The sequence below is a fragment of the Myxocyprinus asiaticus genome, chromosome 31 (assembly GCF_019703515.2).
Source record: "Myxocyprinus asiaticus isolate MX2 ecotype Aquarium Trade chromosome 31, UBuf_Myxa_2, whole genome shotgun sequence".
Classification (NCBI taxonomy): domain Eukaryota; kingdom Metazoa; phylum Chordata; class Actinopteri; order Cypriniformes; family Catostomidae; genus Myxocyprinus; species Myxocyprinus asiaticus.
In genome coordinates, this window is record NC_059374.1 from 11,376,841 (window position 1) to 11,402,135 (window position 25,295).

The 25,295-nt window shown below is 40.4% G+C and overlaps 1 protein-coding gene across 1 annotated transcript; it reads right to left on the bottom strand.

Moving 5' to 3' along the window:
• Positions 1-488: 488 nt before the first annotated feature.
• LOC127422101 (olfactory receptor 1019-like) lies at positions 489-24,445 on the bottom strand. Its single transcript, XM_051665464.1, has 2 exons — positions 23,963-24,445; positions 489-1,436 (listed from the first exon to the last, which is right to left on the bottom strand). Exons 1-2 carry the CDS (start codon positions 24,443-24,445, stop codon positions 489-491), a joined length of 1,431 nt encoding a protein of 476 aa, XP_051521424.1.
• Positions 24,446-25,295: the final 850 nt, after the last annotated feature.

Genomic DNA, 25,295 nt, shown 5'->3' on the forward strand with positions numbered 1-25,295 from the left:
AAAGTTCAATGTAATGGGGTAAGGGATAGGCAAGGAGGAGGCGGGAACCAGCTAAACAGTCAACGTATAGTTTAATGATAAAACGCAACATAAAACAAACATAAACAAACGCAGACACACATGCAGCACGACCACATGCGTCTCTCTCACTCTCAAACTGGCGCCTCAGTGTCATCTTTATCCATCTTTAATGGCTGATTAGCCCGATCCAGGGCCGGCGTGTCCTCACCGCCCTCCTCCTCATCACATTCAGCTTTAACAATTTCAGCTTTAAGGCATTCCACATCATAACTGCCAGCACCCCTTAACCATATAGTAAAATCATTGTAATGCTCAACCTCTTGTAGCTTATTGCTTTATTTCCAATTACAAAATAAACATTTCCATAAAATAAGCATTTTAGAGTTCAAAAGATATTACTTCATAAAATGTAGGCTCACAAACATTCTAAAGAAAGGAAAGCAAAGTATCCTTAACCTGATGAATGTTTAATCAGATATTCCTACTTGTTTCTTGAAAAACATTCTCATAACTTGCTTGCGTACTTTTGTCAGATTTAGTCCATAAATAAGGGGGTTTAAAATGGGGGGTATGAGTAGGAATTCCAATGCCATAAAATTACGCACACCTTGTGGCAAATTTCGAGAACCATAACGGCTGTACAATACATCAAACAGAAATGCAACAGTTACATTGAGCAATGAAAGCAGATGAGGTACACAAGTCTGTATGAATTTGTGCCTTCCCTCTATTGAGCTCCTGCACTTTTGAATCAAGTGAATATATGAGCAAAATATTAATACTGCATGTCCAAAGTATGTAAGAATAACAATGTACCCAAACACATTATTTACTGTTGTAGAAAAACAAGAAAGTTTAGCAACCGCCCAAATCTCACAATATAACTTTGCAATACTAGAGCCACATAAGGTGAGACTTGATGTTAATGCTATTAGAACAGACATGCAAAAAAATGGAGCCAGCCAGCAGAAAAGAATACATTCAAGAACACTCTTATTACTCATTTTTGAGTGATATTCCAGTGGTCTACATATTGCCACAAACCTGTCATATGCCATCACTGTTAATGTTGAAACATCACACAGAACAGATGAATAAATAACAAATATCTGAGTCAAACATTCAGCATAAGAAATCACATGGTACTGGGATAATAAATCATACATGAATTTAGGGTAGAATCCAGCAGTGCCATAAAGTGCATTTATACACAAGTTACATATAAACATATACATTGGCTCATGAAGTGTCTTATGTGAGATTACAGTGTAAATTACAGTTATATTACACAACACCATTAGGGGATAAAACAGTGCTGTCAGTGAAAATAACACATATCGGTTTTCCATTGTTTCATTCAGACCAGAGAGTGTAAATTCTAAAACTCTGGAAACATTCTCCAGCGATGGATCAATCTGTAATGATATGCAATTATTATGCAGTAATTATTATTATAAAATTATTGGAAAACTATAAGATGGATTTATTTTAACTGTCATTGTCTTTAGATAGTCAATTACTCCTTTTTCAGGATTCAGAAAAAGTAAATATCAAATAATCTAACAGTCCCGTACACTGATATTTCAGTATTTTTTTTTATTTGTATTGCTTTTTTCAATTTTCCTGTATAACTGAAAGATTACTACAAATTTGCATTCCATCTTTGATATAAAAAACATTTATATTTGCCCAAAAATAACCGTACCATTAATTGATTATAATGAGAAAGCTTAGATCACAATATTGAATTAAATACTAGAAATCAGCATTATAATTTCCCCATAAAAAATACATTAACCCACTGTATCTCAAATTAGAAAACACATGATTTGTTTTGTTAAAAATTTCTCACAAAGTGAAACGATCACACTTTACTGATCATACAGTATGCTGAATACGCTGAAGTGCAATCACTAGCTTATTTTTGATTGAAGAAATTGAAGGTGTCACATTTGCCTGCAGTCTCCCAGCAGTTTCAATCTTACCATGTTCTTCGTTTGCATGTTCCTCACAGTGTTTTGTAAAAGACCAGTTCAGTTTGCTATATATGGATACTGGTCTCATGCTAATTGCCTTGATCACGAACACTGAAAACAGTTTTAACAAGCTCTCTAAAGGCTATGCTTATCTTAAAATAATAGCATGTTTATGCAAATCTAGATAGAATTGTATGTATTATTTGTGAGTTAATTTTTGACAACCATATGCCTGCCAGTATACTGTATTTGATACCACACTGCATAATATGAATCCTGTAATATTTAGAATGACTGTTTCGAAATCTGGAGTTACGTGACACCATGCAAGGATCGGACATGTGAACGGCGAGCTCTGCGCACTTTGCTAGTTTTAACACATTTAATGACATAAAACTGTGAGATTCGATACACTCTTTTGCATAACTGTTCTAGGATTAAAAATCCTCGGCTCTGGCCACATTAAAAGACACTTACGTGCTCAAGCTGACACCCCTGAGCAGGCCACGAGCCCGGGAGTTGATTTAGTCTGGGAAGTGCGGGAAATGCGGCAAGAGATGCTGAACATGTTGGTAATACTGATGAAGGTTGTTGCAGACTTGGAGGATCTTGCTGTGATACATCGATCGATGGAGGCGAAGTTCACTGATGTGGTTACAAGAGTGGGGGATGTCGAGAAACGGATTGATTACCCGGAATCATCGGAGAGGGAATTATCTGCTAATCCGCTAGCAACCAAGGTGGATTTGGAGTGTGTCTGGGAGAAGTTGCAGGACATGGAGAACCATAGCCGGCAGAATAAAATCTGATGAGTCGGAAAGGGTGAAGAGGGAACGGATATGGTGAAAATCCTGGACGAGCTCTTTCCGAATCTGCTCGAAATAGCAGGCCATAAGCTGGAAATCCAGTGAGTTCACAGGTTTCCTGCTCGACGATCCACAGAAGGAGACAGGCCCGATCAATTCTGGCCAAATTTCTGAGATCATCTGATAAAGATCTTGCGTTACGTGAGGAGTAAAGGAAGGATTTCTTGGAAGAACCAAAGCACTTTCTTGTTCCCAGACTTTGCAAATTCGACAAGAGAGAAACGTGATCGATTCAAGGAATGCAAGAAACATTTACATCAATGGAAGGTCACTTTAGCACTGATATTCCTGGCCAAATTGAGAATAGATGCTAAGGATGGCTGTAAAACATTCACATGCCCACAGCAAGCGATGTCCTTTATAAAATCAATGGAGTGAGAAAGTCATCTTGTTGCACTCACGTTGCAGCCGAGTGGACCAGCTCACTGAACATTTGCTTGATGGTTTGGGGAGTCTACGCACCTTTTGTGCTGGTTCCACCTAGCGGCTGGAGTTTATTTTGTAGTGTAACATACCTTCAGGACAGTTTTGTGGATGAATCTGCATGCTCTTTGTGCTTATTCCGCCTATTGGTGGGAGTTTGTTTCGTGGAGTATTTCTTGCAAGTCATTGGAGTAAGTCATTTGTTCGCACTCATGTTGCAGCCGAGTGAACTGGCTCACTGAACATTTGCTTGACTGTTTGAGGAGTTTGCACGTTTTCTGTGCTGGTTCCGCCTATCGGCTGGGGTTTATTTTGTAGAGTAACACACCTTCAGGACAGTTCTATGGATGAATCTACATGCTCTTTGTGCTTATTCCGGCTATTGGCTGGAGTTTGTTTTATAGATTACCTTTTGCTGTGCAATTTTGTCTCACAAAATTTGTATAGAAACACTGGTCTTGAGCATTCTGACGGAAAGGCTGTCGTGGGGGTTCTCGTAGGCGTACATGGACTGTTTGAGTTTGGAGGGATGGACGCCAGTTGGCACTGTCGTGCGCGGGGTTAATGCACACATTTTTCTTTTTTCTGTTTTTTTATTCTAGGGGATGTTTGGGGTTTGATTGTTGCACTAATGTTGGAATGTAGTCTTTATAATCTTGTTTTTGACACACAATCTATTTTTTCTTATATGTCAAAATGTAAAATGTTAATATGAGTGGATTGTCTCTCTCCACGTGGAATGTGAATGGGTTGGGGCACCCCATAAAAAGAAGGAAGGTTATTTCTCTTCTTAAGCGTAAGAAATATGATATAGTGTTTCTTAAAGAAACAAACCTTTCTCCGCAGGAAGCTGAAAAATGGGGTGGGCTTTTTTTTTATAGTACTGGCTTGAGTAAGAGCAGGGGAGTTATAATGCTGATAAGTAAACATCTACAACTCAAATGTCTCAAACAGTGTAAAGATAAATTAGGAAGAGTCATTATTGTTTTAGCTGAAATTCAAGGACAACGTCTTAGTTTGGCTAATATTTATGCACCTAACATTGATGATCAGGGCTTTTTTATAGATCTTGAAGGGATGCTGAAAGCCACTGGCACCCTTCATGATAAATACTGGGAGGAGACTTTAATCTTTTGATGGACTCAGTCCTTGATCATAGTGAAGCAAAAGTGTGCAAGCCCCCTAGAGCAACATTGACGCTTCACAGGATGTGTAAAAATCTTGGTCTTACAGATATTTAGAGACTTTTGAACCCATCTGGTAGGGACTATACATTTATTTTTCATCAGTCCATAAGATTTACTCTAAGTCCCTCATTTCATCTGTTGTTGATTGCTCAATTGGAAACATTTTAGTCTCAGATCATGCCCTGGTGTGTTTAGAGGAGTTGCCACATAAGGCAAAAAATAAATCATATAATTGGCGCTTTAATGTATCCCTTTTGCAAAATCCTGAATTCCAACAAATGCTAAAGGCTGAAATCAGTGTCTATATGGAGACCAACTGGTCCTCAGTATCCTCTGTGGGCGTGGCTTGGGAGGCAAATAAGGTGGTTCATAGGGGCTGGATCATACAGTATGCCTCATTCACCAAAAAATCCAAAGCACAAGAACTCTGCCACCTCTTGGTGGCATTACAATAGTAATTTTTTTTTCTGCACCAAAAAGTGTTTGGGCATCAGAGACCAAGAAGTCTATGCAAAATGTGAAAAACATTGGCCACCGGGAGGCGCTATTGCTTATTTCATGCATGTAAATTGTTGTATATACCGCTGTTTTTCACAAAGAAATACTTAATTCTGACCATACTGTAAATCACCTCATTCTGAACAATTTTGCCCCAAGTACCATTGGTGTGAAACAAAACGTTCATTAAATACTTGAGATTATTTAAAAAAAAAAGTTTTTCATACTAGTCATAGGCCGTTTGCCCGATCGGAACCAAACCACTGCAGAAAGATTCAGCAGAGTCCAAATGTAAAAAGTTATCAAAGGAATTTTGAACTTTTCATCATCAAACGGTATGTTGAAACATGCATAGTGGGTGTGGCCACTTTTACTAAAACGGTTATAACTTTTGAACGGATTGAGATATTATCATCAAATTTGGTACACTTATGTATGGGTCATTTCAAGGATACACACAAAAAAGTTGTGCACCTCTGTCTCTTATTGGTGCTATAATAGTATAAAAATGTAAAAATGTCTCTAACTATGGAACTGTTGGTCCGATTGACTTCTGCATGCAGTTTCTTTGTCAAAGGTGACATCAAGGTCTATGAGGACAGTTGCATATTTTGAAAAACATGGGCGCCATTGACAAATGAACTTTTAGCAGCTATTTAAACTAGTCCTAGGCCACTTGCCTGATGGGAACCCATCCAGTGCAGAAATATTCACCAAAGTCCCAATATGAAAAGTTATCAAAGGTACTCAAAATCAAAAGTTTGATTTATCGTCAAATGGTACGCCAAAACATATGTGATGGCCATGGCCACCTTTACTAAAATGGTTATAAATATGAACAGATAAACATCTATCATTTTGCTTCAAAAGATATGGATTCAGCCACTGGAGTCGTAAGGATTAATTTTATGCTGACTTATGTGCTTTTTACAGCTTCAAAATTTTGGTACCTAATTTTCAACAAATTTAGTTTAGGCAGGATCTATTCTGTCAATTTTTATTATTTGGCATCCACCGGATAATTTCTGTCAATTCTGATTATTTTGGTTATTTCTTCACATGTGCTTGGACCCTGATGATTGCCACTTGCGGCTATATTTATTATTATTATTGTTATTTTTCTGCCCTAAAAGTGTCTGGGCGTCAGAGACCGTACATTGCAGAGACCCCAATCTTGGTGAGTGTATTGGTTCATAATTGCACCCACAACTCAGACAAACAAACACACATTTTTCGGCACTAGGTGGCACTATATTAAGGTCCTTCATGTTTTCAATTTTAACTCTGGAATCGTATGGGCTAGAATAAAAATCCTCTTTTCCTCTGAATCATTGGGCCAAACTCTAAAATAATGTTATTGCCAGTTTCATTTCCGGCAACGAAGATTTTCCACCATTTTGAATTTTTTGAAAAACCTACTTTTACAAACTGCTCCTAGGCCGTATGTCCGATTCGCACAAACTTTTTTGTGTATCTACTATGGACCCTTCTGACAAATAAATATCAAAAGAATTTTGATTTGCCAAAGCGTTGCGAAGATATAAGCCAATGAATTGGTCAGGCGTCATCCATTTTTTTGTGTATTGGCCTATATCTACTAAACGTGAAGCCCAAATGTAATGAAACTTGATACGCATAGACAACAGCACATTCTGAGGCTGCATGCAAAGTTGCATCCAATTTCGCCTATAGGGGGTGCTACAACTAAAAAACCTTCCTAACTCCTCAACCGTATGATCAGTGAACTTGAAAATTGGTAAGCATCTTGTTTTTCGCAAATGTTAACATATCCTGCAATATCACTTGGACAAATAAAAAAACATGGCCACCAGCGGCCAATCAAATTTCTGCAGCCAAAAGCATCAAATGTGAATGGCCATCCATTCCGAAAATGGAGATATTTGTACATAGTGTCAAAAAGAGGCTGTCACCCAATTTTGTGAGATTCAGCCACAAGGTGGCACTATAATAAGCAAATTGATATTTGTGTTAATAACTCTGCATCTGTGCGCACTAAAATCAAAATTCTTTTTTCCTCTGAATCCTTGCATCAGGTCCTATGAAATGTATATCTCAGTTTTATTTACATCTCTAAATTGTTTTTTCTGAAAAACCTAATTTTTCGAACTCCTCCTAGGGCGTTCATCGGATCGTCACCAAATTTTGTACATGTCAGCTCTATGTCAGTTAAATGTTTTGAAGATATAAGCCAATTAAAACCTGGGCCTTGCTCATTTGGACTAATTGACCTATATGTGCAAAACGCAAAGCACAAACTTAACGAAACTTCGGATACTTTGGTAAAAGAACCTTTTGAGGATGCATGCAAAGTTTTGACTAATTTCACCTAAAGGGGGTGCTACAACAAAAAATCTGCATGCAAAGTTTCGACCAATTTCGCCTATAGTGGGCACTACAACTAAAACTGTGTTATGACTGATTGACTGGTCTCCTTACATTTCTTGGTATGTGCCAAGTAAGTGCAACAACACCATATTTGCAATGGTTTGCCCTATGGTCAGTTGCCTATTTGGATTTGGCATGAAAACTTATTTAACAAATAACTTGTAGGCCGTTCTCTTGATCGTAACGAAACCACCACCAGAAGATTCATGCTAAGCAAGTTCAATAATATTTTAAGGAAAATGGCAAAATTGCCAAAAGTGCCAAAATCCAGTCAATGATTGTAAAAGTTGTCTCCTCTTTTACATAAATAGATGTAACTATCATGGCACTATTATGTTTTACAGGTGTGTTGATGGTTTTATATATCACAGTTTTTCACAAAACAGCACATCTTAAGTTTCATCCAATTCTGCCTATAGCGGGCACTACAACTAAAATTTGACCATAACTCTGCAACAGTTTGATCGAGTAAGTTGCAATTTGGCATGCTCCTTCTTTTGTTCATTGCTAAAATATCTTAAAAAGTTAATGATACAAATGAACAAAAATGGTTGCCAACAGCCAGTCAAATTTCAGCAGCTAATAACTTCAAGTATGAAAGGCTGATCATTTTGGTGTATATATACAGGGTGTCTGCAAGAGGTTGTCTGTCAAATTTTGTCAGAATTGACCACAAGGTGGCAGTATAATAAGCTGATTTCATTTTTGCTAATAATTCTGTAACCATAAAGGTTAACAAAAATTCACATTTCCTCTGAATCCCTCATTGCCCCCAAATTTGATGTTAATATTCCTTTCCATTTCTGGAGGACAATTTATCAGACATTTTAATTTATTGTAAAAATAAAAATAAAAATAATAATAACACTTTGAACTCATCCTAGGCTGTTTGTCTGATCTACACAAAATGTGTTATGTGTCATCTACAGATAATTCTGACAAAATGTTATCAAAAGAACTTCATGTAATTGTGTCGCAGATGTGATTAAATCTGTTTGTTGGTTCTGGCCCATTATGACTAATATGTCTATATTTTGTGTGTTCGAAGGCCAAACTTCATAAAACTTGCTACATATGGACAAAAAGGACATCTTGAGGAAACATATTTCATTTAATTATTTTCTAATGCCATGGGGGTTTATAGTAAATTCTATAAAAAAATATGTAATTTAATTCAGCTGTGTATGACAGATGCTGTAATTATTATTAGTTTTTTAACACAAATCTTTTTGTATCATTTTGAATGTAAATAAATACACATAAATTGAACTGTAAAACTATTATATACTGACAATATTTCCTAAGTTTTCTATAATTATTTTCAATAAATCTTTTATATTAATTTTTGAAAATGTGAAAATATTGATTATAAATTCTTATAACATTGAAAACATATTCGTCAAGTTGCCAGATATGATTAATTATGTTGCTGTCCAATTTTAATGAAGAGATAATATTGTTTGTCTTTTACAATAAAACGTGTAGAATAATATCTCTATAAAGACACTTATTTAGTGTTATATTATTTTGGTATTACTCTATTGTTATTTATACAAATATTATCATATGATTTAAATCATTTTATAGGTTCAAATACAATTTAAGAATAGTATAATAGAAGGTTCAGGTGTTTAGCATGTGAGGCCATAATGTGATTGCAGCACATTTTAAAGTTTGAAAAGTCATAGATAGTTTTCATATTGCTAGATAAAGGTTAAATATTTTGGTACAATGTGTACAATTAAGCATATGGTCAGATTAGTCAAGTTACAGTTGGGTTTGCATCATTTAGGCAATACATACAGATGGTTTTATCAGACATTTATTGGAATGAATACACACTTGCTGGCATTTATAGTGCATTATACACTCTTACCACAACCTGTTGTGTTTAAGTAGTTGTAATTATTTTTTTCTGTCCTAAAAGCATATGGGCAGCCAAAACCATAAGTCCTAGAGACACCAAACTTAGCAGGATTTTTGACTCATATCTTCGCAACAGCAAGTGCTATCATCAATATTCTTTTCCCCACTGATTCCTTGAGTCAAGACAAGAACGTTTTTTTCGCAATTTGCGATTTTTCGTAAAACCTACTTTTGCGAACTAGTCCTAGGCCATATGTCTGATTTACCTGAAATGTTGCATATACTGTATAATCTAGTGACTGTCCTGACAAAAAAAAGTTTTTTTTATTCGTCAAATCATTTCAAAGATAATAATAAATGTATTCTCTGGGTGTGGCCCAAATTTACTCAATGGGCTTTATCTTCTCAATGCAACTCTACAAAACTTTGTATAAGTTCATACCAAGAATTTTGAGGATTCATGCAAAGTGTCGTCCAATTTCGTCACTAGGGGGTGCTACAGCTAAAAATAGCTTAAAACTCTGCAGCTGTATGAGTGAAAAAGTTTAAATTTGGCATGCATCATCTTTGGGTCACATGCTAACATATCCTTACAAAAATGATTCGACAAATGAACAAAAATGGCCACCAGTAGCTAATCAAATTTCAGCAGCTAATAACTTGCATTACAAATAGCCGATCGTTATGAAATTTACGGTGCACTTACTGGTCACCAAGCTTAGGCTGTATACCAAATTTGGTGAGAATTGGCCTCAAGGTGGTATTATAATAAGCTTATTTGCATTTTTGCTAATAACTTACAAACCACAAGGGCTAGAATAAAAAAAAAAAAAAGTTTCTTCTGAATCATCAGTGCCCCCAGATCATTTGGTCATGTTCTGACCATATGTACTTGGACCCAGATGATTGCAGATTCCGGCTATATTTCTTCTTATTATTATTATTATTGTTATTCTTTTCTGCCTTAAAAGTGTCTGGGCATCAGAAACCGTACGTCATACAGATCCCAAACTTGACTGGATGTTTCCAAATCCTCCCCACTACTCAGGCACCTACACACACATCCGTCAGACATTAGGTGGTGCTATAATAATCACCTTTGTGTTTGTGTTCATATCTCTGTAATCGTAAGGGCTAGAATTGAAATTATATTAAATTTTTTCCTCTGATTCCGTGAGTCAAGCCCTACAAAACGTATATAAACAATTTAATTTCCATCTATAATTTTTTTCCGTCATTTTGAATTTTTGGAAAAACATATTTTTCCAAACTCCTTCTAGACCATTAGTCTGATCGGCACGAAATTAGGTATATACCATCTGCAGACCCCAAAAATAATTTTGATACGTGAAATTATTCCGAAGATATTAACAATACAATTCCTTCGGTTTAATGGGATTTGAGTAATTGATCAATATCTACTCAAAACAATCTCCAAACTTTAACCAAACTCGGTACACATAGTCAATTTAGAAGATGTCAGAAAAGTTTTTTTTTGTAAATGAAAACAAAGGCTGAGGGATAGATTTAAACCCCATTTGGACAGGATTAATTTTATATCTGGATGTGGGGGAATTTAATAAATACCAGAGCTTCAGTAATTTTAATTACTTGTAATGTCACTTATTTTATTTAGAATTTTTATGGTGTGCACATTCCTGCACTGGTAAAAAAATACAGCGTGTTTCATCTACTATAAAATGGCCTGTAATAATAAGCCTTGGTCATATTAATAGCCTGTGAATTGATAAATTGGTAAAAAGCCTGTAAAGCAGCACTTTTCAGCAATGTTGGTTAACAAGACGCCAGAAAATGTAAGATGCTGCTGAGTTCACTTCATGAACCTACATAAGATTGAGTTGGGCTTTCTGCGTCATTATTCAAAACTGTTTGCATCCACATGACCAAAGTAAGCTCATAGTTGTTGCTTCTTCCCCAAATACAATTTAATATGTTAATATTGCTATTGCAGACTGTGTGTATCAACCACACGCCATTCGGCTTCTAATAAAACTAATTCATTCACAAATTCACGCACTTAGGCATAGTAACAGGAGCGTTTATTCATAATATGTCAACAAACAGCATGAAAGACAAGCTTGTGCCCGTAATTGCACTAATTTACACAACAGGGATAAACAGCTGAAAATAATAATGAGACAGTGGTTCGGGAGATGTGGGTGATGTTTTTATTTTTTACATTTTTTTTTCTACTGCTTCCCAATGTCTTTCAGTCCTCTTGCGCTGTCTATTTCATTGGCTGTTGTTTATTGCCGATCTCTCTTTTGTCGGCATGAGTGTGCACACCTGACGTCTCATCAGACACATTTCAAGCAGGTGATACTTATACTAGCAGAGTAAACAGATGAACCAGCGCATATGAGATGCTTGATAGATCTTTTTCAAATAATAATCCCGCTATTTGTGCTGCTTTTCCATCTCCCGTGGTAAAGATAAGAGAAACTGACATCTGCACTCTCACAGAAGCAGATATCTCGTGGACCAGCAACCTCTAGTTATAGTTAAAATACATTTTACATTCTGAGGAAACATACTAAATATCATGAATTTCTGATGAAAGGGGGGCTAAGAGCTAATTTTAAATGATCAGGCAATTCAACAGACAGATGATGACTGTAATACTATAGAATAAGAAGTCCTTTTAGATGGCTGAATAACTTGTATTTATGTATTACATAAATGCATAGAAATGTATTTGAAGAACTATGGTACACTGAAAATGTCTTCTGAGTTTTATATAATTAGTTTGCTAAGAAATTTGTCATCTCCAAAATGCTTGTAGATAATAAAATGTCCCCTTAATTTTTATATATCCTAAAAATATTGAAAACATATTTGTCAAGTTGCCAGACATGATTATATACAGGTGCTGGTCATGTAATTAGAATATCATCAAAAAGTTGATTTATTTCACTAATTCCATTCAAAAAGTGAAACTTGTATATTATATTCATTCATTACACACAGACTGATATATTTCAAATGTTTATTTCTTTTAATTTTGATGATTATAACTGACAACTAAGCAAAATCCCAAATTCAGTATCTCAGAAAATTAGAATATTGTGAAAAGGTTCAATATTGAAGACACCTGGTGCCACACTCTAATCAGCTAATTAACTCAAAACACCTGCAAAGGCCTTTAAATGGTCTCTCAGTCTAGTTCTGTACGCTACACAATCATGGGGAAGATTGCTGACTTGACAGTTGTCCAAAAGACGACCATTGACACGTAGCCCAAGGAGGGCAAGACACAAAAGGTCATTGCAAAAGAGGCTGGCTGTTCACAGAGCCCTGTGTCCAAGCACATTAATAGAGAGGCGAAGGGAAGGAAAAGATGTGGTAGAAAAAAAGTGTACAAGCAATAGGGATAACCGCACCCTGGAGAGGACTGTGAAACAAAACCCATTCAAAAATGTGGGGGAGAACCACTACGCACAGACGTATGCAAGACATGGGTTTCAGCTGTCGCATTCCTTGTGTCAAGCCACTCTTGAACAACAGACAGCGTCTAAAGCGTCTCGCCTGGGCTAAAGACAAAAAGGACTGGACTGCTGCTGAGTGGTCCAAAGTTATGTTCTCTGATGAAAGTAAATTTTGCATTTCCTTTGGAAATCAGGGTCCCAGAGTCTGGAGGAAGAGAAGAGAGGCACACAATCCACGTTGCTTGAGGTCCAGTGTAAAGTTTCCACAGTCAGTGATGGTTTGGGGTGCTATGTCATCTGCTGGTGTTGGTCCACTGTGTTTTCTGAGGTCAAAGGTCAACGCAGCCGTATACCAGGAAGTTTTAGAGCACTTCATGCTTCCTGCTGCTGACCAACTTTATGGAGATGCAGATTTCATTTTCCAACAGGACTTGGCACCTGCACACAGTGCCAAAGCAACCAGTATCTGGTTTAAGGACCATGGTATCCCTGTTCTTAATTGGCCAGCACTACTTGCCTGACCTTAAACCCATAGAAAATCTATGGGGTATTGTGAAGAGGAAGATGCGATATGCCAGACCCAACAATGCAGAAGAGCTGAAGGCCACTATCAGAGCAACCTGGGCTCTCATAACACCTGAGCAGTGCCACAGACTGATCGACTCCATGCCACGCCGCATTGCTGCAGTAATTCAGGCAAAAGGAGCCCCAACTAAGTATTGAGTGCTGTACATGCTCATACTTTTCATGTTCATACTTTTCAGTTGGCCAAGATTTCTAAAAATCCTTTCTTTGTATTGGTCTTAAGTAATATTCTAATTTTCTGAGATACTGAATTTGGGATTTTCCTTAGTTGTCAGTTATAATCATCAAAATTAAAAGAAATAAACATTTGAAATATATCAGTCTGTGTGTAATGAATGAATGAATATAATATACAAGTTTCACTTTTTGAATGGAATTAGTGAAATAAATCAACTTTTTGATGATATTCTAATTATATGACCAGCACCTGTATGTGTATATATATTGTTGTCCAATTAAGAGACAATATTATTTGTTTGTTTTAATAAAATATATAAAATATTATATTTCTATAAAGACACTTATATGGTGTTGTGATAGGAATAATAAAATAGACACATTCAATATGTGCATAAGTACAAGCATATACACTGGCAGCCAAAAGTTTGGAATAATGTACAGATTTTGCTGTTTCGGACAGAAATTGGTACTTTAATTCACCAAAGTGGCATTCAACTGATCACAAAGTATAGTCAGGACATTACTGATGTAAATAAAAAACAGCACCATCACTATTTGAAAAAAGTCATTTTTGATCAGGTCTAGACAGGCTCCATTTCCAGCAGCTATCACTCAAATACCTTATCCTTGAGTAATCATGCTAAATTACTAATTTGGTACTAGAAAATCACTTGCCATTATATCAAACACAGTTGAAAGATATTTGGTTCATTAAATGAAGCTTAACATTGTCTTTGTGTTTGTTTTTGAGTTGCCACAGTATGCAATAGACTGGCATGTCTTAAGGTCAATATTAGGTCAAAAATGGCAAAAAAGAAACAGCTTTCTCTAGAAACTCGTCAGTCAATCATTGTTTTGAGGAATGAAGGCTATACAATGCTTGAAATTGCCAAACAACTGATGATTTCATACCAAGGTGTACACTACAGTGTTCAAAGACAAAGGACAACTGGCTCTAACAAGGACAGAAAGAGATGTGGAAGGCCAGATGTACAACTAAACAAGAGGATAAGTACATCAGAGTCTCTAGTTTGAGAAATAGATGCCTCACATGTCCTCAGCTGACAGCTTCATTGAATTCTACCTGCTCAACACCAGTTTTGAAAACTTTTGTAACAGAAAAACAAAAAGAAAAGGTTAATCAAAGAAACACAGATATTGGACAACAGATAATTGAAAAGAGTGTTATGGATCTTAACCCCATTGAGATTTGTGGGATCAGCTAGACTGTAAAGTGAGTGAGAAGTGCCCAAAAAGACAGCCACATCTATGGCATGTGCTACAGGAAGTGTGGGGTGAAATGTCACTTGAGTATCTGGACAAACTGACAGCTAGAATGCCAAGGATCTGCAAAGCTGTCATTGCTGCACATGGAGGATTTTTTTGATGAGAACTCTTTGAAGAAGTTTAAGAAGTTCTGAATTTTTTATTTTTTTTCAAATTGTAATAGTAATGTTCACGTTATTAATGTCCTGACTATACATTGTGATCAGTTGAATGCCACTTTGGTGAATACAAGTACCAGTTGAATGCGACTTTGGTGAATAAAAGTACCAATTTCTTTCCATAAAAGCAAAATCTGTATATTATTCCAAACTTTTGGCTGCCAGTGTAAGTGTTCATGAAAAGAGAAAATTCCCATGTAACCTCACCAGCCCATAAGCAGCGGCAGTCACTTGCATTATCATTGCTGCACTGACCTCTGAGTAGTAGGCTAATCCTAGTTTACTGTACTCTTTCTAGCACACTATCTGCAGTATTATGTCGTATTTCTATATTATTATTTGTACAAATGTTATTATATGAGTAAAATCATTTTTGCAGGCCCACATAACATGTAAGCATTCTGCAACAATCAACATTTCATTATGTTCACCTTAATCTGATGTATGTTGCCTTTTTGTTTTTAAATATTTTCCAACATTTTCAATATTGTGAGATAACACCTAGAAGGGAGCCATATGCAGTGATTATATCAATATGTAAATTGCTTTCCATATAGCAATGCTTATGATGCTAAATTCTTGCTGATTCTTGCTGAATTCTTAAATTAAATTTATGGTGCCTACATTTTCTGCTGGATTATCTGTTCATATTATTAAATTTAACACATTTCTTGTCTCTTAGATTATCTATTTGGTGTTTTATGCACAACAGTAAGTAGTTTAATATGTTTTACCAATGTACAAACACACAAAAGCTGTGAACTTTTTTGTTTGAAACTTTTTTAAACTCCTCCTAGGCCATTTGTCCGATTGGCATGAATTTTGGCATGCATCATCTACAGACACTCCTGACAAAAACTTGTTCAAAGAATTTCCATATGTCAAATCGTTCTGAAGATATTAATGATACAATTCCTTAGTTTTGATGCAATTTGAGTTATCGATTAATATCTATTCAACGCAAACTCCAAATGTAACCAAACTCAGTATAAGCAGTCAGCGGGACATTTTGAAGATTTATGCAAAGATTCATACAGTTCTGACACTAGGGGGTGCTACAACAAAATCATAACTTTGCAGCCATGTGAGTGACAAAGTTCAAATTGATTATGCATCTTCTTTGGTTCAAGTGCCAACATATTCTTAAAAAATCGATTAGACAAATCAACAAATATGGCTGGGGGGGGGGTCACATGATGCAAAAGGCAGAGTAGTAGCTCGACATTGGTCTCCTGCAGCTCGCTACTGTTTTCAGCTGTGATAAAGCTGTGAATTTTACCCAGTCAAACAGCAGTTTAAGGAGAGGGGAATACTTCTTGCCATGTTGTATCCGGCTGTCTTCAGGATTAAATATGAAGGGCAAGAGAAGTTCTTCAAACAACCCAAAGATGTTGCAGCCTTTCTGGAAAAAGTCTCTCAACCCAGGCCCCTGCTGACTGAGGGAATCTCTCCATATTTTGATGTGCATAAAAATGTGGTCATCTGCTGAGCTTTCCAGACAATTTAAGCTTTGGTTAATACATGGAGGTGGTGAGCATAAATTTCAGCATGTTTGCACTGGGTTTGGTAGTGCCGCCTCCCTGCCCTAATTTTTCTCCTATAGATATTCACATACTTAATATTTTATTTACTAATTATGTCATTTATCTGAATAGAGCTGCGGGCCGGCAGTTGATGTATGTTACCAAATAATCTAACAGCGTTTTAGGTTAGAAAGAAGTTTAAAAGCTGGACAAGCATCTTCCCCCATATATATATAGGAAAGTTATCTTGTGCCCTTAATGGGTGTAATAGGCCAAGGTCTGACCCCTATGTTTACCTGTTGTCTCTACCTGTTGGTTTTTGTACATGGTTTGGTTTTAAAAGGTAGCAAAGCAACATATTTTATTTTCTGTTTTGAGTTTCTGCTTAGTTTGTGGGAGTATGGGATGCCATCTACATTCTCATCTACATCTAGCCAAGATAACTTTCTTAATATAAAATGGTGAGTGACAAATCCACACTAAAGATTTGCAGCTGGAATGTGAAAGGAATACACAACCCTGTTAAGAGGAAAAACATTTTATTCTTCTTAAAAAAGGAACATGTTCAAATAGCCTTTTACAAGAAACCCACCTGTCCACTACCGAACATTCTAAGTTAAAGTGGGGTGTTTAGTTCATATTTTACTAGCAAAAGCAGGGGGGTCACAATTCTAATAAATAAGCACCTGCCTCTGTCTGATGTTCAAATGATCTCTGACAAATCTGGTAGATTTGTTATGTTAAAGGGCTGTCTCCATGGCCATAAAGTGTCGTTCCTGAACATATACTTTCCACCTATACATTCTAATGATTTAATTTCCCATGTTTTCTCAAAATTTGCTGATTGGCTTTGTGACAACACTGTAACAGCCATGGACATTAACTGTTATTTTTCTTCAGTGATGGATAGATCCGCATCAGTGCAAAGTTCAGTGTCTACCGTAAATGAGCCAAAGCTATTTCAGATACCTGCAGCGAACTTGGTCTGGTTGATGCTTGGCACATTTTACATCCTAATGACAAGGAATTTACATTTTACTCAACTGTACATAAAACAAGCAGTGGAATCGACTTTGTTCTGACCCCTAAAATGTATTTTAGTAATGTAAAGTGTTGTAGTATTGGTGATGTTATTATATCAGATAATGCTCCCACCTTTATAGGCCTAAGCAATTCTAATTTTGCCTTTCTGAATAGACCTTGGAGATACAGCCCTTATCTGAATCATCAGCCCAATTGTGAAAAATTTCTAAAAGAACAGTTGAATAATTTCTTTAAAGAAAATAAGACCCCTGGTATCTCCCCTGGTCTGTTATGGGATATGGTGAAAGCTTACATTTGTGGTGTAATTATATCATATACAGCTGGGCTCAAAAAGAACAGTAGAAAGGATCAAAGAAAATGTCATGGTTACTTGTGTAACCTCCATTCCCTGATGGAGGGAACGAGACGTTGTGTCGATGTAGTGACACTAGGGGTCACTCTTGGGAGCCCGAGACACCTCTGGTCTTTGATAAAAGGCCAATGAAAATTGGCGAGTGGTATTTGCATGCCACTCCCCCGGACATACGGGTATAAAAGGAGCTGGTATGCAACCACTCATTCAGGTTTTATGCTGAGGAGCCGATATAAGGTCCAGCCATTTCAGCGGGTAGTTCAGCGTTTTGGCAGGAGGGACACAACGTCTCATTCCCTCCATCAGGAAACGGAGGTTACATAAGTAACCATGATGTTCCCTATCTGTCACTCACTCGACGTTGTGTCGATGTAGTGACACTAGGGGTCCCTATACAAAACGCCACAATTGGCTGAACTGTTACGTGAACTGGTGGTGTGTGGTGGGCAGACTACTGTGTGCCTCATAGCCACCACACCAGGTCGACACGTAACCTCCCCAACATAGTTATGAGTGTCGAACGGCCCTTTGGGGACAAGTCGACTACCCAAAAGATAGAGACAGGCTTAACCCAGTTGTGGCCTCTTTTCCCCTTCTCTTTTTCCACTCCTTAAAAAAGAAGGGGGATTATCCGATTGGGCCGCCAGGTCTAGTCAGGGGGTGTCCCTCCCAAGGGGAAGACACCACGGAGATCACACCTCGCCCAAAGGGGGGGGGTATTTAAGTCTTCAAGGTAGATCCTACCCAACGGGGGAGGAGTTACTACAAACATGGAGACTGGGGCAGAGGGGCTCTGCCCTAGGAAGATGCAGTTTGCCAACAGGGAAACGAACTAGTGGAAGATATATATCGCATGGGGTTAGCCTTACAGGGAACCGCCACATGCGGAGCACCTACCCCAGAACAGGACTCTTAGTTAGCACGTGTACTGGGCCGGCAGCTAGTCTCTCCAAAAATTCGACTGCCACAGGGCTCGGAGGAAGTCAACCAGGGAACAAAGTTTGTGAACACTACTGGGAATTAATGGCGCACGTCTTCAGCTCCAAGGGAGGTGGAAGGCGCTATGTGCAAGTGATACACCCGGCCAGCTATCCCGGGCTTATCCGCTTGTGTTGCGTGCCACTACCTGGGACGAAACCGGTTCCACCCGGAGGTTGTAGAACCTTGCACAGGTGTTGGGTGTTGCCCAGCCCGCTGCTCTGCAAATGTCTGTTAGAGAGGCACCTCTGGCCAGGGCCCAGGAAGCCACTACACCTCTGATAGAATGGGCTCGTAGCCCTACCGGGGGCAGCATGTCCTGGGTGAGATATGCCATGGTTATGGCGTCAATGAGCCAGTGGGCGATCCTCTGCTTGGAGACAGTGCTTCCTTTCCGCTGTGCACCAAAGCAGACAAAGAGCTGCTCAGAGATTCTAAAGCTCTGCGTGCGATCCAAATAGATGCGTAAAGCACACACCGGACAAAGCAACGACAGGGCTGGGTCTGCCTCCTCCTGGGGCAGCGCTTGTAGGTTCACCACCTGGTCCCTAAAAGGGGTGGTGGGAACCTTGGGCACATAGCCCGGTCGGGGTCTCAGGATCACGTGAGAGTAACCCGGACCGAACTCCAGGCACGTTTCGCTGACAGAGAATGCTTGCAGGTCACCTATCCTCTTGATGGAAGTGAGTGCAGTCAGGAGGGCAGTCTTCAAGGAGAGTGCCTTAAGCTCGGCTGACCGCAAAGGCTCAAAGGGGGCTCTCTGTAGACCCTGAAGAACTACAGAGAGGTCCCATGAGGGAACGAGGCACAGTCTGGAGGGATTCAGCCTCCTGGCACCTCTTAGAAACCTGATGATCAGGTCATGCTTCCCTAAGGACTTACCGTCGACTGCGTCATGGTGTGCTGCTATGGCGGCAACGTACACCTTCAAGGTGGAAGGGGACAGCCTCCCTTCCAACCTCTCCTGCAGGAAGAACACCACTTAGTGAACAGATGCCACTTAAAGGCATACAGGCGCCTCGTAGAGGGGGCCCTAGCCTGAGTGATCGTGTCTACCACCATGGGTGGGCACCATGCCCATCTCAGGACTCGAGTTTTTGAGCCAGTGCTGAAGCGGCTTCATATGCATCAACCCGAGTGGGGTGGCCACCGCCGAGGACACCATAGTCCCCAGGAGCCTCTGAAAAAGTTTCAGTGGAACCGCTGTTTTCTGTTTGAACGCCTTCAAACAGGCCAGCAACGACTGGGCGTGCTCGTTCGTAAGGCGCACCGTCAAGGAGACTAGGTCCAACTCCAATCTGAGAAAAGAGATGCTCTGAACAGGGAGGAGCTTGCTCTTTTCCCGGTTGACCCGAAGCCCTAGTCGGCTGAGGTGTGAGAGCACCAGGTCCCTGTGTGCGCACGACATGTCTCGAGAGTGAGCTAGGATTAGCCAGTCATCGAGATAGTTGAGAATGCGAATGCCCACCTCCCTTAACGAGGGAAGGGCAGCCTCTGCGATCTTCGTAAAGACGTGAGGAGACAGTGACAGGCCAAAAGGGAGGACTTTGTACTGATACGCCTGACCCTCAAATGCAAACAACAGGAAGGGTCTCTGTCGAGGAAGGATAGAGACGTGGAAGTACGCATCCTTCAGGTCTACCGCCGCGAACCAATCTTGATGCCGGACGCTCCCCAGAATGCGTTTTTGCGTCAGCATCTTGAACGGGAGTCTGTGTAAATCCCGGTTCAGTACTCGCAGGTCCAAGATTGGCCGCAACCCACCGCCTTTTTTCGGTACGATGAAGTAGGGGCTGTAAAACCCTTTCTTCATCTCGGTTGGAGGAACAGGTTCTTTTGCGTCCTTCCGTAGGAAGGTAGCGATCTCTGCGCGCAGGGTGGCAGCGTTTTCGCCCTTGACCAAGGTGAAGTGAACACCGCTGAACCTGGGTGGGCGCCTGGTGAACTGAATCACATAGCTGAGTCGAATGGTCCGGATCAGCCATCGTGACGGATTGGAAAGCACGAGCCACGTTTCCAAGTTCCACGCGAGGGGGACCAAGGGGACAACGTCGTCAGACGTACCAGCAGGTGGGGCCTCGCCGCGGGGCAGAGCGCGAGGTGCCACACCACGTCGTGGCCGTGCTGAGTCTAGGGACATCGAAGCACTTTCCTGGCTCCTTGTGACCACCCCTGGAACAGCCTGGGAATGGGGGAGGAAGAGGCTTGTCCTTGTAACCCATGGAGACTGCCACATCGGGGGCGGCTGTGTGCCACAGCTGGGTGCTCAGAGGCGGAAAGGCCACCACTGGAGCGCCAATCCTGCAAGAATAAACCTGTGGATGGTAGTCGTGGTGACGACCGTACACACCGGGTATGTGACCCAGGGAGGAAGGAAGCCGCTCTTTTGCTGAACTGTTGGGTACCGCAGCAACTTGGGCATGCGGCAAAATCAAACAAAAAGGCAACAAAAGATTTTCCACCCGGCCCTCCACCAGAGGATGAAGTGGTCTTTTTACCTGCTCCACGTGAGTGGGTTCCCTCATCCCCGGGTCACCCGTCTCAGGGGTGCTTCGAGGACCTCTGTGGGTTCTTCGGCGCCGGCTGTGAGACGGTTGGCGTCTGCTTCCTGCCGGGGTGGGCCGAAGGGGCGGGCTGCAGCGGAGCGCCCAGCAGACGGGGTGCGGGATCTTGAGCCATGCCGGGGCAGGATGTGCTTGATTGCCTCCCTCTTCTGCTTCACCGCCGAGAACTGCTGGGCGCTGTAGGCTTTAGCCATCAGGGACGACGCGAGCCTACAGGGCTTGGCACCGCGGGCATAGGTGCACCGCGAGCGCCTTATCCACCGGGGGAATGGTAGAATGGGAAGAATGGCACTGGAGCAGGGCGTGGCTGCTTTGAGCGGTGCCGCGAGCCCAGAAACCAATCAAGCCGCGAGGGTTCAGGGTTCCACTCTAACCCGACGCTCGTGGCCGCCCGGGAAAGCATGTCCATCATTTCGTCATCGGCCTGTGACTGGGTAATCGTCCCCAAAGGGGGAAGCCCAGCTGAGGTTTCTGCGTCCGACTGGACAAGCCCACTCTCCGATGCTGCGCTCGAGAGCTCATCATCTTCACGGGTTCCAAACAAGAAACCAGACTCGCCGGCGAACTCATCCGGAAGCCCGATTGGGGCAGACGAGCGTGCTGGGGAATGGGAGGTCCACGGGGGATACCTGGCGGAGACGATCCCATTGGGGTTCACAAATCGCCCCCAGTGCTAGCCACGCTGGCCTCATACCCGTAGGTAGAAGGACCGAGGCGGGGAGCCGCTGGGGTGGCTTGCTTTCTTACGAAAGCAATCCGCGACCGCAATGTTGCCATGGTCATGTTCTCGCAGTGGAACATGAACCATCCACAAATGCTGCCTCTGTGTGGGTCATGCCCAGACATGAAAGACAGCGATCATGACCATCTGAAGTTGAGAGATAACGACCGCAACCAGGAATAACACACAATTGGAAAGGCATCTTTAAAAAGATGTGTCTTTAAAAAGATGTTCCGTGTGTGCTGCTCTTTTAGAGAAATATATACTCTTTTAGAGGGGAAAAACCTTTTTCAGAAAATATACTCTCTAGTTTTTCTGCCGAAGTGCCCAGGGGCGTTCTCTGCAGTGCACCAGTGCAGAGGAGGGAGAAGCCACTGAAATGCGCCGTCAGATCCAGCAGAGGTGAATTAGTAGTATTCAGCTCAATGAGCATGACCGTTCAGCTCTGAAGAGAAAATCTGAATGAGTGGTTGCATACCAGCTCCTTTTATACCCATATGTCCGGGGGAGTGGCATGCAAATACCACTCGCCAATTTTCATTGGCCTTTTATCAAAGACCAGAGGTGTCTCGGGCTCCCAAGAGTGACCCCTAGTGTCAATACATCGACACAACGTCGAGTGAGTGACAGATAGGGAACTGGAGCTGGAACTTCATGTCCTTCAGGCCAGATATAAATTCTCCCCAACAGACGAACTTAGAAATGACATACAGACGATCAAATCTGCCTTAGATACCTTACTTACAAAGAAAGCTAAAAAATTTATGTTTTTTGTGAGGCAAAGGATGTATGAATTTGCTAACAAACCTAATCGCTATTTGGCTAATCTTCTCCAAAACAGGGCTTATACCCAGAATATTTCCTGCATTAGAGATTTGAAGGGCACTCTTAACTGTGATAATAAAGAAATTAATAATATATTTAAAATATTTTACAAGCAGCTTTATACCTCACGATTTAATCTACACTCAAAGCAAGACATGATTAACTTTTTTTTGCAAAGATGGATGTACCACAAATTAGAAATCAGCAGAGAGAGGATTTATGTATACCGAAGTGAAATTAAGAACTGGATCCAATCAAAGCACTGGGTCCCAATGGTCTCAATGCAGAATTTTATAAAAAGTTCAACACCATTCTAATCAACCTGTTATTTGAAATGCTACAATCCTCGTTTGAGGCTGGTGACCTCCCTACATTTCTAATGGAGGCAAATATGTCCTTAGTACTTAAAAAACATAAACTACTGGAAGAATGTTCCTTATACAGGCCCATATCTGTTTTAAATTTATATTTGAAGCTTCTAGCAGAGGTCCTGGCTTCATGTTTAGAAAATGTCCTCCCTTCTGTCATCATTAATGATCAGACTGGTTTCTGTTATATCTTTATCTTTTATATAACATAAATGATACGCTGAGACGATTGCCGTGTTAACACGCTTCTGTTTACTGGAAACTCAGTCTTCTTCTTAAATCAACACAACATATAAGGGAATGAACTAGAACGCCCTCTAGTGCACAGAAACATTGAGCTCCTCCCCACATAGTGTTGTAAAAATGTTACATACATATAACAGGAACAAAAGGTGTATCTCCTAAAGGTGTATTTTTTTACGTCTATATATATATATATATATATATATATATATATATATATATATATATATATATATATATATATATAGCATGACACAATTATACCCCTGTGTAATACAATATTTCTAGTAATACCAGAAATATAGAACAACTGTGATTAAACACAATAATCCTTCAATGAACTGTGTTGTGCTTATTCTTTTAAACTAAACTCAGTGCCATGACTGTCAAATGTATACAACAGAATCGACTTAACCCCCAATACGGTTTAGCCCTTAAGGTTTACCTTGGTGGTATTAATTGTACGTTCAGAGTATCTCTTAGTCTCTTTGTGTGGAGTGCGTAACACCTCCCCTGTTTCACTTGGGAATGAATCCACAGGTTGTGCTGTCCCAGTCTGGATTGGATCGAGACTAGGAAATGATGTTCCTTCTGACATGGGATGTTCACAAAGATCTGTCAAATTCCCCTCAGGAACATCATTGACCTCTGGTCCAATCTCATCTCCACTGTCACAGTCAGTTAGATGTGCCAACATCTGATCAACATGACGCCTCCAGTGAACTGAAAGTCCCACATCGACAGTGTATGATACAGGGCCTGTCTTTGCTGAAACAACACCAGGCGTCCACTTCTTTCCCCTCCGATAATCATGAACTATTACTTTGTCACCCACAGCAAATGTTCTGTCTTTAGCACGCACTTGATGTCGCTGGCACAGTTTGCTTTGTGCTTTTTCAATCACAGAGGCAACATTAGGCTTCAACATATCCAAGCGAGATCACAACCTGCGGTACAGAAACAACATGGCAGGCGATTCCTTTGTGGTGGCATGTGGGGTGTTTCGGTACGCCAGTAGAAAGGTGTCCAACCTTTGTTGAATTTAAGTTGACCCCTTAGAACAACGTAGTGCCCGCTTAAATGTCTGAACCAAGCATTCAGCCAAGCCGTTCATAGTTGGGTGAAAAGGTGCAGAACATGTATGTGTCACAACATTAGCCTTGAGAAATGTCTGGAACTCATCCGAGGTGAACTGAGGCCCGTTATCACTAACCAGCACTTCTGGGAGTCCATAACGACTAAACAATCCCCTCAGCACCTGAATGGTCTTGGTAGACGTAGTTGATTCCATCACACACACCTTGGGCCATTTGGAGTGAGCATCCACCACCACCAAGTACATGTGTCCTTCAAATGGACCTGCAAAGTCCACATGTATGCGTTGCCAAGGTGACTCTGGCCATTTCCATGGGTGTAGTGGTGAGGGACCAGGAGCTTTTTCCAACTGCTGGCATGAGTGACAGGTTTTTGACAATTGTTTGATTTGAGCATCAATACCAGGCCACCAGACATAACTACGATCCATGGTTGCCACCATTTCCATTACTTGTGACATAGTGGAGTCAGACCTTGTTTCTTTACAAACATCTGAACATAGCACTGGTAAGTAATCAAGATGCTTTACTTGAAGCAACTCCACCGTATCCAGCTTAACTTGAGATGCGGTTGGCAGAGGTAGTCATGATAACCCATCCGCATTACAGTGGCGTACACCGTCTCTATACTGGATATCGTAATCATAGGCTGCCAACAACAAAGACCAGCGCTGCATCCAAACC

What these genes read in the sequence shown, in the direction of transcription:
- LOC127422101 (XM_051665464.1), bottom strand. Translation starts at nt 24,445, where the DNA reads ATGTTGAAGCCTAATGTTGCCTCTGTGATTGAAAAAGCACAAAGCAAA. An exon ending in GTACAATTAATACCACCAAG is followed by an intron (nt 1,437 to 23,962) that starts GTAAACCTTAAG and finishes ATATCATTACAG; the next exon opens with ATTGATCCATCGCTGGAGAA.